Genomic DNA, 15665 nt, shown 5'->3' on the forward strand with positions numbered 1-15665 from the left:
AAAAAGCGCGATGAGGAAAAAGATGGCGGACACGTCAAAACCAAAACATCGCCTGAACTCTCAAACTTGACTCTGAAAACTGAAAACGAACGTTTAATATTGGAATGACGTAATTTGTTTTATTCAAGTCCAGGTAAAGAAAATGTCTTTGAGTGCGACGTGTGAGTCAGTCGCTCAGAAAAGGACGATATCGAGCCTCCTCGGTGAGTGAAGACGTCAATATAGCCAATATTTACTGGTCTGGATGCTAACGAGGCGAATAAAGAAAGACATTTCTGGAAGAAGTTTGCAGTTTAGCAGCTCTTTAACACAAATAGCAGATGTAAATGAAAACACATTTCTGGTGTTTAAATCTAGTTCAACCAGTGGACTTTATATGAGATTAAACTCAGGGAGGCTCATCTGATCTGAAACTATTCATTAGTTAGTAGTTTATTTAACAGGGACAATGCGCAAAAACATAAAAATGCTTCACACCAGATTATACCGAAGCAAGTTTCCGTCTGTAGTCCCCAAACTAGGGAAAATCAATACAATCCAAACTTCAGTATAAATGTAAACAGTCATTCATGCAAATACCTGCTGCACATGAAACTGTTCCACAAATGACTGATTACATAGTAAATGTATACAATAAACTCTAACTGAAACATATCACTGCTTACAGAGCAAAGCTGTGAAACTTTCTAATTCCTCATAAAGAGACGCGGTACTGGATGTAACTTTATTAAAGTTACAGAACGGACTCAATCTGCTAAAATGTGTCATTCAACACGACTCTGTTGGAATATTTTCATCTTATAATGCTTGTCCTGGTTTTAGCCGGTCGCGTGCTGAAGAAGCCGAAGCTTGGAGATGGTCAGAGGCTGCAGGAGGAAGCGATCCAGCTGTTGGAGCAGCACCAGGACCTCAGCAGCCTGTTCAAGGAGGCGGGGGTGAGTCGAGAACTTAACAAAGCTGTTTTATTATGATTCGGTTTGCTAACATGCATTTTTTACATTATAGGCTCCAGATTTTAACATTCAGAACGGTGAACAGAGACTGTCCTTGCCAGAGGGAATCTGTGGATCTTTGCTGTGTAGGTGTTCAGTGCATGTCTTCTGAAAAATGGAGAGTATGTGTTTAAGTTTGCATTGAAGACGTCTGCTGGTAGATGCAGCCAAGTTGCCGTCACAACCTGCTATGCACTGAGGTTTGTTGTAAAAGTGAAACAAATACTTTTTTTGTCATTGTACTCCGATCTGTTGAAATATCACATATTCTAATTATTTTGGTCATTGTGGTGCTGCTAAACTTCCTTGTCACGTGTGCATCTGATCCACAGCAGAGGTTTCTTATTTTGTTGTTGTCACCAAAAAATAAATACATTTAGAAACAAATGATGTTACTCTGATGGTTAAAGCTGCAAATTCTGTGTGCAGTGAGTGAAGTGAAGCGCCAGGCCGCACAGACAGGCGTGTCGGTCCCAGTGCTGTCAGTGAAGCTGGTACTGGGAAGACTGGAGGAGATCACCGAGGAGACTGATGGACAGAAGCAGGAAGAAGACAGGAGCCGAGGGATGTTCACGTCTTGTCAGAGGGTGAGTTTATTCTACGGTAAAATAAAGTTCAATGATTCAAACTCTGTTTAACAATGATTATGTATTCAGGATTCGATGTGTGTGTACTGTATGTAAAAGGGTAAATATGCCTGTTTATGGCTAAGAGCAACTATGATGTCATTTATTTTATGAATTAGTTGTTAAATAGATTTGGTAAATGTTTGTATTTTCGTTTCATGAGAATACAGAACAAATACTTTTTACTTGTAAAATTAATTTCAAAATCATCCTAAATTGTTTAACAGCTTTTAAAGTAAACTTAGTATTTTTGTGTGTAGGAATCAGAGCAGGCTGTTTTTTATTTAAATATATTACTCCTTTCACAGGCTCACCTAACAGGTAAAGAAGATTCAATTATTTTAAATTAGTTGTTTTTCAGTAAATTGTGAACATGCAAACTTTACTGAACACTGATACTTTCTGGCCATTTTAATCATAATATCACAAAACTACAAATTGGAGATGGTTGTTTAGTCACATCTGTGGTTTGTGTTTAGCAGATCGTTCTATTGTCTGTTAGTCTGTAGCACCAATTAGCAGCTCTTATGTTCTTAGCAGATGTAAGTGACGGAGGTCCTTCCGTTTCCTGGTGTTTTCTTCTTCAGGTCCAGCTGCGTTCTCTGCTCCAGTCCAGCAGAGAGCTGCTGTCACTGGGAGCCCTTTGCCCTAAACTGCTCTGGCAGGAGTACAGGAGGTGTCAGGTGTGTGGAAATGACTTTAGTCTTTTTTATGTGCACGTTATCATCATAAAGATGGAGCATTTTATCTGTGTGTAGTGCAATTATACCGTTCACTTTGGTTTATTATGGTTTACTTTTGTTTTAAGCCTGACTGTATTAAAGTGCTGACTTGATTCAACTTGAAAAATGTGGACGGCTGGAGAAGATTCTTCTGTGTCACAGACAATACAATGAGAATTGTGGAGTATTTGCACTCTACACCATAACTTTGGTCAAATATAAATGTAAATATTCTTCATTTATATGAATTTGTGCTATAATTAGTAAAACAATGAAGGTTTCAGATCTGTTTCGGACGTTTATGTAGAGGAGAAATATGTTTTCTTTTTTCCAGAAACTTCCCAAACTGGAGGTTGTGTACTATTTACATTCATACAACATCATTTCTCTGAAGTACATCATAAAGAGGTAAAAGGTCCTTTATTCCTCATGGAGTTTTGCGTTTTGCTGTTTTTCTTGTTTTTGCGTCATATAAACAAATAAATAGTAAATAAAATAAAACAATTAAACATCTGCAAAACAAATAATTCACACATATCTACACAAACTTGACTTAAAAAGGTTTTCTGACTGACACTTCATTTCTCTCAAGTTTTAATCAGAAAACCTTTATTTTATTTAGAATAAACTCCTTTCTGCGCTTTAGAAAGCCTCTGTGGTTGTTTTTGCTCAGATGTGTTGCATGCGTGGACAGAAGTATTGACAGAAGGTTTTACGTCGCGTCTCTCCAGTGATGAAGCGGTTGGAACGTGGCTGTCGTCTCAGATGAAAGCTCTCTCTGAATGGACACCTCCACACACAGAAGAAGAAACCAAACAAGTTCAACAGAAACTTTTATCAGGTTAGGACACACTGTAGACTTCTGTAGCATTCTTCCTCATTTGATTCCTAAAGTAATTTAGTTCACCTGTGGTTCTTGTACTTGATTGGTTTGTGAGTCTAATCCTGGTTTATTGCATTGTTATTATTATTGTGGGATTTTCCTGGAAAGTTTGTGTAAAATCTCCGAATGTCTCCTTTTATTTCAGCCTTGGTGGGTTTCTTGGTCGGAAGAGGCTTTGAGCAGGTCCCGGACGCCGCGGCGGCAGACGGGACGATCGCCCTGCTGTGCTGCTCTGTGATGGACGATCTGCTCTGCTGTGAGTTTTGGTCTCAGACTGATTCAGATCTGTGAGGACTGTACTGAAAGAACCTCTTGACCCCTTTGGACTCTAATGAACTCTTATTTTGCTGTTTCCTCTCTTGGTTTCTTTAGGGGTTTTGGACATTGTGGACAAAAGTTCAACACATCCGTCTGCTGAGACTGGAGCCAAGCTTTGGTTTGACTCTTTAGATCTCTTTTGTGCATTTTAACGTGCTGGAGAAGGTTGACGATGCAGACATTTCACTCAGACTGTAAAGACACGAGAAACAAACCAAGTAGCGACAGAGTTGTAGTATAAATGATGTATATTTAGGTAAAGCTTCCCTCTCATTTATAGAAGTGAAGTGAAACCATAACAGACCCTGAGGACTCGGAGCGTTTCTTGGTCTTCTGGGTGAAATCTGGATTGTTGTGACTAATAAAAACTAAAAGAAAAGCTCCAAAACATGTTTTTCATCGACTGAGAAGTTAAAGTAAGGAATCCTTTTGGTGAATTCTATTGATGGTAAAACATTTTGTTGCCGGTCCGGGAGCTTAGTCGCTTCTTTTGTGAAGCCTTTAATCCAGTAGGACTCCAGCCAAATAAATTATTAACAGTTCTGTGGGTTTGAAAAGGCCAAAGCTGTAGACCTGGCATCTCTGCTCAGACCTTGTTGGCTTAAATCAGTGTTAGAGTTGGCTTGTGTTTATGCGCTGAGTGCAGATATGTAGCAGTTCGTTTCCACCTTAATAAATCTCTATTTAAATCAGAGGCTGCTCTCTCTGTATATCCTCATCCATTCATTGTTGAAACAAGTTTCTGCTTTTCCTGCAGGCTGGGAATCTTTGATTCTTCCCTTTGTGGGGTTTCAGCGACAGAAGAGGCCGTTCAGCGTTTCTTCACTCATTTCCTCACACAGACGCTCACCTACAAATCTCAACTATCAGGTAAACAATCCCATCAAATGGATGTACTTTTATCACAAATATTTGCTTTCACAATCACCTGATAATATTCATACACATACAAGGTGTAATCAACCAGAACTTTATTTCTCTGCAGATTTAGGAGATTTTAGCAAAGCAGCAAAAGTTTGTATTCATTCTGTTTGTGTTTTAATATTCATTGAATAAGATCTGGATTCTATCAGTGTCTGTAGTAATTACCCTGGAGCTCTTTTTAATAAAAAGTCCTTAACAATTCTTTTTTACAATTTTAATTCTACTTTTTTAACACCGGTTGGATTTTTTTGACTGATTAATTAGAAATCATGGAAAATTTTTCAACATTTTTATTAAAAATTGAAAAAGTTTTGTGATGTTAAAACTTTCAGTGGTTACCCTTTAAAGTATTAGAAAATGTCTTGAAGACAGAAGAACAGTTAGAACAAATGAAGTGTTACATTCCTGATCTGGAGAAAAGTGAGAAAATATGTAACAAAGAATGTAGAAACCAGCACAGGTTAGAAATGACAACATTTTATCAGGACGACACAAACATACCAAACTAATCAACACAAATGACTCAGACCAAACAAAGCGGTGTCATGTCTGTAAACTCTGAGGATTTTCAGCAGTAAAATAATCACAGAAAACAATAAATTAATCGCTAACAAACAGAGGAAATCAAACCGGAACTAAACCACTGGATCAAAATGATAGTGATGGAAATCCACAAGATCAGAAAAAATTAGGCTTCAACGAGCTGGTAGGCCGAGGCAGACAGCAGGGGAGATGAGGAACGGAAACCAGCCAGGGATTCAGCCGCCACCGGAGCAGGGCTTTCTGGGAGTTCCTCAGTCTAGTGATCAGTGGAGGGAGCTTCAGTCTGCTCTGCAAGAGGCGGAGTCAGCCGCAAAGATGAAGTCGGACCTCTGCAGAAGCTGAAAACTCACAAACACACTGAAGACCTGCAGTCCTAACAAGTCAACGTTATTTATAAAGTGCTTTAACACAGAGGAAACTGCTACAATCGCTCTACAATAAAACACTAAGAGAAAAACATAAGCACAAAAACAATGAAATCATTAAAAGTAGTTATCAAAGCAGTAAAACAGAGCAGAGTCTCACGAAAGGTTGAAAGCTTGAGGACAGAGGACCCATGACGAATGTTAAAGGCAGAGTGGTCCAGAGCTTCGGGGCACAGATGGAAAAGGCTCGGTCCCCTCTACATTAGGTGACATTAGGACGGATATACGAGAATGATAAAAACATCAACAGGAATCATTTTTGATTTTTGATGTTGTTTGTAAAAACAACACCTTCATTGTCGTGAACTAATTCTGTCTTCAGTGTCAGATGCCATAAGTCTGCAGCATGAATGGACCTTTGCTAAAGCCAGCTGCTGTTTGACTGCACTTTTCCGGAAGGTAAGTATTTTATCCTGTGAGTCTCTGGTTTTTCCTTCAGAGATGGTTACAGTCAGCTCTGTGAATGCATTTCGATGTCCTCAGCCTGCTGTTCTGCTCTGAGTTTCACATCAGCGTGTGGATTTCTGAGTCACAGAGAGCTGCTGTTCCTGCACGAACCTAAAGAGCTCACACCTGAAGCACAAACACCGTATGACTGTCAGCAGGTTATTTGGTGGAAGTTTTGAATGTTTTCCGTTGTTTCCGTGAAAGCTGGCGGTGGTGTTCAGCGTGGAGCAGCTCTTGGGTCACCTGCAGCGGGTTCTGGAAACTCATGAGGTCAACTGGAAGCACGTCCTCTGCTTCCTGTCCACTCTGCTGGTTTATGAGCAGTCTGCCCAGTCCGGCCTCAAAGGTGAACCCAGAGTTTGTTGGTATTAAAGAGCTGCGTTTCTGCTATTTAACAGGAAAGAGATCCTCCTATATCAGATCTGAACAAACCTTGTCCTCAGTCCTCAGTGAAACTTCTTTGAAACCGGATGTTCTGTTTGTGTTTTGCATGTTCCAGAGCTGCTGTCCAGACTTCTGAACTCTGCGTTTCAAAGCTATGAGCTGGAGAAGATGATAACCGCCTTCTTGTTGGCTCGGCAGGGGGTTCTGGAAGGTCCCGCCATCTTTCCTTCCTACAGCGACTGGTTCAAGGTCACACGCCTGCTCTCATCACCACCCTGTAGTTGAAAGATTTCCCCTTTGTGTTCTTTTTAGAATGTACAGATGAGCCAAAACGGGATCATATTTTTAAAGACAGAGTGTGTCTGCTTTCTGTTTAATGCCTGAATCCTGAAAGTCCAGGCCTCAGATTACTGCTGCCTCAGAGACAGATGGATATTTGTGAGGTTATTTTACCAGTAAGCTGGTCGTTTTCTGTCTTTTCAGATGTCTTTTGGCAGTAGCAGTGGCTACCATACGAACAGCAAGAAATCTCTGGTGTTCCTGTTGAAGTTCCTGTCTGACCTGGTGCCCTTTGAGCCTCCGCAGTACCTGAAGGTGAATCTCTATACTCTACTGCCAGGAGTATGGGCTCCCTCATCCAAAGGATCAGAATCAGGTGTATGCAGACTGTTTTTAAAAAGAAAGAAAGGTCCTCTCTCAGGATGTCAGTGAATTCCAGCGTGGAACTCTCGGAATGACACCTGAACAACAAATCCAGACGTGAAATGTCCTAAATATTCCACAGTCAGCTGTCAGCTCCATCAGAACAACATGGAAGAGTTGTTCTGACCAAATGAGGAGAACAGAGAAACTTCAGTGTTTTTAAATGCATATTTGGACTTTTTATGTTAACTATTGGATATATCTGTTTAAGAAAGTGGGAAAATGTCACCAGATAATCTTCACAATCTGAGTTCAAAGTAGCTGATAGGAAAACTCTGACGACCCAGCATTCGAGCAGCATTTAAACGCACCATTTACACATGAAACAGATGTGGAAAGAGTCTCACATCAGATTTGTGTGTAAATGTGGTTTTGTGTGCGTATATCAGATGATTTGTGTCATTTTTAAAGATTTTTGTGCGTGGTTAGTTTCAAGCTGCTGTAATTTGAGGTTGTGTAAACCGTATTTTATATTTTATGTACATGTGAATACACTATTGCAAGTACACACAGTTATGCACAAGAATTACACACACAAATCGAATGAGTCTACTTTCTCTCCTGTTTTTCTTTACATCCCAACTTTTGACACATTTGCAGCCGGTTTGTTTTAATTCCGATTCCATTTTACTGTCATTTCTCAAGACTGTAAATGAGTGAAATCCCAGAGATTTTTATAGCTGAACTCTGTCAAAACGCTGAAGTCAGAGGCAGCAGAAGAGTCCGATTCTGGACTTATCTAAAGCAGATAGATTCATGCTCTACCTACACTTACATCAGGAGTGTTACAGGTTCCACATCTTTTGTGTCTGATAAAATAATAACGCTTTCTCTTCTGCAGTCACTGGCTGAGACTAAAGCAGTTCCTGATTTAGAAAATCCTCTGAAAACAGACGATAGTTTTAGTTGTGTTGTCTAACAGCAGACTGTAACTTCCATGTCAGGTTCACATCCTGAACCCTCCCTATGTGCCGGTGAAACACCGCAGTCTCCTCATGGAGTACGTCTCTCTGGCAAAGACTCGACTCGCTGACCTGAAGGTGAACAAATACATTACAAGTCCTGCATGACTAGAGCTGTAACATTTTCATAACAAATGTAAAACGTGTTTGTTGTGTCTGGGGACTCACAGGAGTCTGTGGAGGACATGGGTTTGTATGAAGACGTCTGTGGAGCAGCAGTGCAGGTAACAGTGACACTGGAGGAATTTCTCTGTTTATCTCCAGCTGCTGTTTATTGAGATTCAAGACGGCAGATAGAACAACGTCCGTAGAACTGGTCAGATTTGATGTTTTTCTATCTGCTTTTCTGGCACTTACCTCTCTAGAAAACATAATAGAAAATATCCACACAGAGAGAAGAGAAGAGATGGTTTAATGTTTGTTTCTTCACAGCCCGAGTGTCAGGCGGAGCAGGACGTGGAGAAAGCCGTGTCTTTGTTTAGGACCACGGGCAGAATCTCTGCAACAGTCATGGAGGCCAGGTAGGACATCTACTTTAGAGGGAATACGTAGAGACGGCCACTCTGAAAGAAACTACTGTCAGATGACGAAACACAACGACAACACTTTAAAGGGAATGAAACACCAGTAAATATTCTATTCCAGTTAGAAAAATGGAAGCTCATCCGTGTAAAAGAAACATGGACACAAAAACACAAAACTCTGGACAAAAAAAGCTTTGAATGAAATGTTCAGCATAAATGTAATCATTTCATTGGAGGATTCCTTCTGACTCATGGACACCAGACAACATAAAAAATCACAAGTACAGAAAAATAAAATCATGCTGTCTTGGAACCGATTACTTTGAGTGTGGAGGTTAGAGGAGTGAACTTCTGATGTAGAGGAAGTGAACTCAGGATGCTGTGAAGAAGAAGTTAAAGGTCTGGATGTTTGGACCCAAACAGACCCGGTAATGTTACTGAGAGTGAAGACGGACTGAACAGTCGAGGACGACGCTCACACTCGAGACTCGAGGGAAGAAGAAACAGAGGAGAACGTCTGTAGAGTTCTGATTATCTTACTGTTGATGTGTTCTGTGCTCACGAGTTACTCTTCTGAGTTAACCTTTTATAAATGTCAACATTGGCCTGTGTTTGTACAAAAGCTGCCTGTTGTATAAAATCTACCTCCAGGGATTCATCTGATTATTTTTTTAATCGATTGACAGCACTAATTAAAAGTGAATGAAAATGCAATCAAAGGAGAATGGATACATCCTGCAGACCGTGAAAAGCCACAGAGCACTCCTGAATCACAGCACAAAAGCAGCATGACTGTAATGAACGTCTAATACAAAACCGCTTCAGTCAGACTATTGAACAACTTCATGATGAGGACTTGGCCACAGATGTGACCGTAGTTTACCGTTGATCATTTCAAGAGCCCAGAGAAGCTGCTGAGAGCGTTTCTTAGATGTGATCATCAGATCAGACTCGTCTGTTTCAGCATTTTCCGGAGGCCGTATTTCTTGACTCGATTCCTTCCTGCTCTGCTGAAGCCCAGACTGGTGAGTCGTCTCACTGACACATTTCCAAAGGAGAACAAGCTTTCTGGTTCATGAATTCTCCCCTTTTGTTGGCTGCTGACAGCTTCCTGTGAAGCCAGATGCTTTGATGAGCTTCATTGAAGCTTTAAAAAAGTGAGTTTCTCTAAATCAGTCTCTGTAGCTGCGTTTCTGTTTACCAATAACTGCTGATCTCAATATGTTTGTGTGTTTTCACTCCAAATATGTTTTAGGGCCGATAAGATCCCTGCTGCTCTGTATTCCTCTTATTTAGAGTCCTGTCAGAAGCAGCGACAGCAGAGAAGTGAGTATGTTCCAACAAAACTGATTTATGTGTTTTAGATGTTCTAGATATGCTGTTGATGAGGTTTAAAAAGGAAAAACACGATTCCAGGGTCTGTAGGTTTGTTTCATGAAGACTCGGGCAGCGTGTAGACCTCATAAATATCAGCAACAATCACATTCAGAATTCACATCTTTCCACGTTGGGTTTACACTTTCCTTTTATTTTGTTTTATTACATTGAAATATGTAAATGTAAGAAGACATTCAGGCTATTTTTTTGGAATCCATTAAAGAAAATGTGAGAACAAACTTATGTGAAGTTTTTGTAAGTGTCAGTCCTGTATCTCATACATATATCTAGTCTAATAATAATCAACTCTGTCGTTCAAATGCAACAAATGAGATTGATAAATTGTCTTTAATTTAAATAAATAATGATCTTTATTTATAGATCACCTTTTAAGATAAAAATCACAAAGTGCTTCACAGTAAAACAGAATATAAAAATAAAATGATGAAAAAGCAATTTTAAAAAGATGTTTTAAGCTGCTTTTAAAAGAAAACACTGAGTCTGTTATGCAAAATGTGTCAACAGAAGTTTGTGTTTTCAATGATAAAAGAGACGATTTGATGAATTCCTATCATTTCTGGGTTGTTTAAATGAAATATTCTGAGATCTTGTTGAGGTTTAGACTGATTTGATCAATCGAGGTTAAAGGCGATTTTCTCATTGAAGTCTCAGGAGGATCAGATTGGTTTGTTTAGGAGACGCTTCTCTCTTATAAATATAAATATATATATATATAGATAAATGTATAAATATATAGTTATAAAGACGTCTCAACCCATTCTGAGGTTGTGAGTTTATTTTTTTGCAGAACAGTAGAAGAAAAAAGAAGTTTATTGTGTTCGAGTTGAAGAACTTGATTACCAAAGGTAGAAAATGTGACTTTAAAGAAACAGCTGAGATAAAGTGTCATGAAAGTATCAGGTATGAACAGCTGCAGCTCTTCCCTCCTCATCCTGACTGCAGGTGAGCGGGCGCTTGTCACACCTGTCCCTCAGGTGTTGATAATGAATTCATTACAAAGGTGCAAAAGTAATCGTGCAAAGGAGCTACACCGTGGCCCTTATACTGAGCTTTCATGCATTTTCACATTTTCATGGTGTTTTCTTTCATCTTCATGAATGACGTTCAGAGGAACTCATAGTTTGAACTTACATTTCAGAAAGCTTTGTGTGTTTGGACACCAACGATGATCCTCTGGAGGTCGTCAGGATTCAGCTGCAGGACTTCACAGAGCTGGTCGCTGGTGAAAACAGAGGAGGTCGGTAGCTGTCGCTCCTTTGACTTTTTTATCACCTCGTGTGAAAACAGAACACCTGTGAGCTGGTGTCTACTCTCTATGTCCTCAGAGATGTCAGCCCAGCTGTCCCGGATCGCCCACACTCTGAGCGTCGTCTTTCCTGGCTGTCCCGATGTGAAGTCTGGAAGCATCGTCCTGAACTCCAACAGCTCTCAGTTTCCTGATCTGCACTTGAATGTACTGAATGTGAAACCTCAAAGGTCTGCTTCATTCTACAGCCTGTTCTTATGAACGAATCTCATCTCCAGGTTGTCAACATCCTCCTGAGAAACTTCTGTCAGTGTCTGCTGAACACGTCCAGATCCAACCCTCCTAACAAGTGAGCACGACTCTGTAAACTACTGCACCGCAGTCGGACTTCTGCTACCGCAAAGTAACCACACGATGCCTCTGTGTGTGATTGTATGTTAGTAACAATGTTAGGAGGTGTTTCCACGTCGATTTTCACTCCTAAACATGAAATAAATACAACATTCAATTGTTTAATCAGAACTTTTCTAAACGGATTTAAAAATTCTTGTTGAGATTTTCAAAAGAAAATATTTGTTTTGTTGGTAAAAAAGAAATACTGAGCCTATTTCATGGGATCTGGCATGATTGTCCTAGAATATATAATGATCCTTAGTTATTTTAAAGGCCTAACAATTGATTCAAAGTTCATTATTTTTCTATTGCTATTAAAAATACATCTTTCCACTTCATTCATGTTTTTGCCTTTTTAATATAAATCAGAGTCAAAAATATATTTAAATTCCCAGCTGCAGCTTGTTTGTATTAATATTATAAATATTTATTTGTTTTATTAAAACCTGTTTGACAATCTGAGGCCTTTAAGCCTGAAGAATACAGAACAAAAATAAAAAGGTCTGTTAAAAATGATGATTTTGGACCTAATGTGACTTCAAATGTTCTTACCTTGGATTAACTGAAGGAATATTTATTATGAGCATCTCTGACCTTTTCAATTATCAGTGGAGGAAATAAATTAATATAAATAATGACAAAAAAATCTAAAGAGCAAAGGCTCAACTTACAATCTCTGTTGTTAAATAACCTTTTTTTCACTTTTGTTTCACTTGAGAATAAAATAGAGTTCAACCGAAATCAGGAAGTCACATTTTAAGATTCATTATCCGGATTATCAATACTTGTACATTTTCTCTGCTCCTTTTGTGTAAGATTTCCCTCTCACCTGTTCACACACAGCCAGTGGGCGTCCATGTTTGTTGGCATGATGCTTGGGAACACGCAGCTTCTGTCCTGCCTCCTGAACAGACTGTGGGACCTTTTCCACAACCAGGTACATGAGCATTCATCTCCATCTTATCCTCAGAGGATTTATATTTCTGTGTCTGCATCCTCTTATAATCTCTCCTCCTTGTTCTTTTCCAAGGGCCCAGTGCTGACTTCTGCACATGTGCTGGGATTGGCAGTGTTTGTCGTTCACCTTCAGGCCTCCATGTCCCACAATCCTCTGGTTCAGCTGGCTTCAGCTGCTGGACCAGAGCTGATCCCGTTCAGAGAAGTTCTGGGCTCGGCTCTGGTGTGCAGCACGCTCCCCCACATGCTCTTCTGTGTCAGGCAGGTGGCTCCGCCGTCTGTGAGGTTCTAGTTATCCCAGGTTCATGTCACGTTTGGTGTTTGTTGGACATTTTGATGAGCAACCATCCACACTGTCATGAAATAGCAACACAATCTAGACAAAGAAACTGAAAATAAGGAACCTTTCGAATAAAAACTGTAGTTTGGTCCTTTTGAAAGTTACAGTAAAGGATTTTTTAACACTTTTTAAATGTAAACTTTCTTTTGCTGTTGATTTTTTTTCTTCCAAACAATGAAAGTATTTTTGTTATAACATTGTTTTTACAGCATGTGGTTAAAACTTTAACTCCAGAGAATTTAGTGAGAAAAAACTGTAAATAAAGACGATCTTAACCCTTTACTACAAAAAACCTACTAAAACACTTTGGTGCATTGATTTTTATTTCCTATAATCTAAAAAAAAGTATTTGATTATATAAATATTTAACATATGTTGGAGTTTATCGAATAGTTTCCTTCTCTGTGGACTGTTGTATTCCTGATATTTTATTTGATAGATATTCTTAATTTTATTTAATTGGAGGAATATATTAAAGCTTTCAGTGTAATTAGAATATCAGCTTGGCTGCCCACCAAAGGAGAATAATTTCCTTCTCTTGACCACACTCTGAGAATAGATAAAAGAGGATTTTAACCAGCTGTCATCTTTGCTGCAGGTTGTGTGTTGCTGCCGTGTGTTTTGGGATCGTCACCAGAGACTCCATGCCTGAACAACAAGCGGAGTTCATCCCCAGCAGCCTTTATAAGAAGGTTTCTGCGTCTGCAGCATCCAGACTTACTCTAGTCCTTCTAGTCAGTCAGTCGCAGCCCGCTGTCATTTTCTGTCTGATCTAGAAACGCTGAATGTTTTTACACTATAAAATCATATCGAAGCTTCAACTTCTGTTTTAGTCTGTATAATTGTCTTCATTTAAAACAAGTGAATCAAACCTCAAATGTATTCTCCCTCGTTTTCCACTGAAGGATGAGGTTGAGAAACAGAGACAGAGGTCATCAAATAACAGCTTTAAGAAGATTTTGTGAATCAATAGTAAAACCTGCTCCCGTATAATCCAGTTCCTTTAACCACATATCACTGCCTCTGCTGTTAGCTCCTGTTCCTCATCCCAAGACTGATGCCAGAGGCCAGAGGAAGTGCTGATGGTTCTGTGAGCGACCCGGAGTCCGGTCTGTGGAGCAGCGTCACGGACGGCGACGGCAGCTGGACCGAGGCCGCCCGCCGTCTGTGGAGACACGAGGCCTTCCAAGAGCTGCAGCTGCTGCCGCAGTATCAGGTCCGACACGTTCTGTCCACATTTACGTGGGCTATATATATATACAATATTAGGGCCAGGAATCGGTTAAAAAATGAAATAATTAATCGCAAACCTGGGGAAAAAATTAATCCCAATTCATCTTCTCATTAGTTACAGTATTTGTTGACCACTTATTATTTGTAAATAATCACAATATGAAATTTACACTCAAAACTGTACATTTAAAACATTAATTTTTAATTAAAGCTGTCAATTGATTAAACAAAATCAGATTAATCAGACTTTTGTGTTGTGATTGATCACAATGTTTTACTGGGTAAATTTGATGACAATATGAACAAAAACAGGCCAGAGACAAATTTTCCTTCATTGCTTTTGTCTGAGATTTTTCAAGTGTTGCCTCAGATATCACAAAAGTGTCATGTGGTCACACTAAAACAATTCAATAGTATGATAAGCAGAACTTCAAAGACTTTTATGTCTGCAGGATTCCTCCAAGAAAACATATGCTGAAATAAGAGAAAAAAGAAAAGAAAGTTCTGGTCAGTGCTCAGTATCGCTGCACAGCTTGAAAACGTTTTCTTCACCTTCTGACAAAAACATGCAGTAAGAGGTGAACTTTCTCTCTGATCTGATGCTTTAACACGTCGTGACGATCAGCATTTATATCGCTTTCAGTCCAGGGTCAGTGTTGTCGTGTTACCGTGACAACACGCCGTGCCACGGATCAAATAGTTCACTTTTTGTGTAAAGGTGATCTGAACCAAAAAATGCAGAGATTAAAATACTAAAAACCAAGAGAATATTTATTACTTTTGTAAGTGACATGGTGTAAGAACACAGGCGGTGTTTTAATGCACGCTGTGGAGGACTGCTGCTCCGTGAGGTGTGATTATTTTGTTTATTTTCAGCTGCGTTTCTCTGAATGGCTGCACTGCGAACTCCGAGTTCAGAGGAGTGAAGACGCTCTGTCTGATGCTCAGCGGTAAGTGGAGGAGCTCAAAGATCCCGTTTGGAGCGCTGCAGAAATCAAAAAAAGGTTGAAACAGAAACAGCTCACAGTCCTCTGAACTTCTGTGAAGTTTTAGTTGTAAATGTTTTCAGGACGAGTTCTTCCCGTTTGAAGACACGTTTTTATTGCTAATATCAACATGAATTTCAAGCTGGAATCCATTTTCTTTATGAGACATTCTTTACACCATGAATACGATTTCAATTTGATGCCTAAACAAAAACTGTGTGCAGCCCTTTAGAATGTACAGTATGGTTTCCATAAAAAGGAAAACTTTAAGAAGAATGAATCATTTTTAAGGTTAAAGAGAGCAGAGTAAAATAGAGATAACAGCTGTTTTTATTTCTCAACCTTTCCTGTGTAGTCAGGAGTATCAGCAGTGGGCCTGCATGGACTTGTATCTCCCTCTTCCTGAGGAGCAGGGAGGCTGTGGAGGAGACATGAAGAAGCTCTGCTCACATCTTCTCGACGCCGTCATGGACCACCAGTTAAGGTGCTGTCGCTCTCATGGTTTTAACCACGCTGAGCTTTTCTTCTGGAGACCTGACCTTCAGACATTCTGCTTTTGTCGAGTATGCACCTTAAAGGGTTCATACCATGATTTTCTTCAGCCTTTCAGAGTGAACTATATCCATATATATGATCATATATCACCTTTGGAAACTATTT

General features: G+C 39.6%; 1 protein-coding gene across 3 annotated transcripts in view; it reads left to right on the forward strand.

The window, feature by feature from the left end:
- Positions 1 to 15665, forward strand: part of LOC112152799 (FA complementation group A) — a 27352-nt gene continuing 11687 nt past the window's right edge. For all 3 annotated transcript variants that reach the window (XR_002920394.2, XM_024282592.2, XM_024282593.2), the window contains exons 1-29: positions 1 to 203; positions 823 to 935; positions 1006 to 1078; positions 1422 to 1579; positions 2206 to 2301; positions 2675 to 2748; positions 3072 to 3181; positions 3369 to 3479; positions 3596 to 3659; positions 4299 to 4411; positions 5756 to 5832; positions 6085 to 6226; positions 6380 to 6513; positions 6748 to 6858; positions 7911 to 8006; positions 8099 to 8152; positions 8361 to 8449; positions 9417 to 9477; positions 9560 to 9609; positions 9708 to 9778; positions 10989 to 11087; positions 11176 to 11303; positions 11375 to 11445; positions 12333 to 12426; positions 12520 to 12707; positions 13385 to 13478; positions 13820 to 14002; positions 14896 to 14969; positions 15361 to 15489. Coding sequence is in view for 2 of the 3 variants with exons in the window: in XM_024282592.2 (XP_024138360.1) it covers positions 143 to 203; positions 823 to 935; positions 1006 to 1078; positions 1422 to 1579; positions 2206 to 2301; positions 2675 to 2748; positions 3072 to 3181; positions 3369 to 3479; positions 3596 to 3659; positions 4299 to 4411; positions 5756 to 5832; positions 6085 to 6226; positions 6380 to 6513; positions 6748 to 6858; positions 7911 to 8006; positions 8099 to 8152; positions 8361 to 8449; positions 9417 to 9477; positions 9560 to 9609; positions 9708 to 9778; positions 10989 to 11087; positions 11176 to 11303; positions 11375 to 11445; positions 12333 to 12426; positions 12520 to 12707; positions 13385 to 13478; positions 13820 to 14002; positions 14896 to 14969; positions 15361 to 15489 (2918 nt within the window). In the remaining variant the exon portion in view is untranslated. The remainder of the gene's footprint in view (positions 204 to 822; positions 936 to 1005; positions 1079 to 1421; positions 1580 to 2205; positions 2302 to 2674; positions 2749 to 3071; positions 3182 to 3368; positions 3480 to 3595; positions 3660 to 4298; positions 4412 to 5755; positions 5833 to 6084; positions 6227 to 6379; positions 6514 to 6747; positions 6859 to 7910; positions 8007 to 8098; positions 8153 to 8360; positions 8450 to 9416; positions 9478 to 9559; positions 9610 to 9707; positions 9779 to 10988; positions 11088 to 11175; positions 11304 to 11374; positions 11446 to 12332; positions 12427 to 12519; positions 12708 to 13384; positions 13479 to 13819; positions 14003 to 14895; positions 14970 to 15360; positions 15490 to 15665) is intronic.

Source organism: Oryzias melastigma, linkage group LG6, assembly GCF_002922805.2.
Source record: "Oryzias melastigma strain HK-1 linkage group LG6, ASM292280v2, whole genome shotgun sequence".
Taxonomy (NCBI): domain Eukaryota; kingdom Metazoa; phylum Chordata; class Actinopteri; order Beloniformes; family Adrianichthyidae; genus Oryzias; species Oryzias melastigma.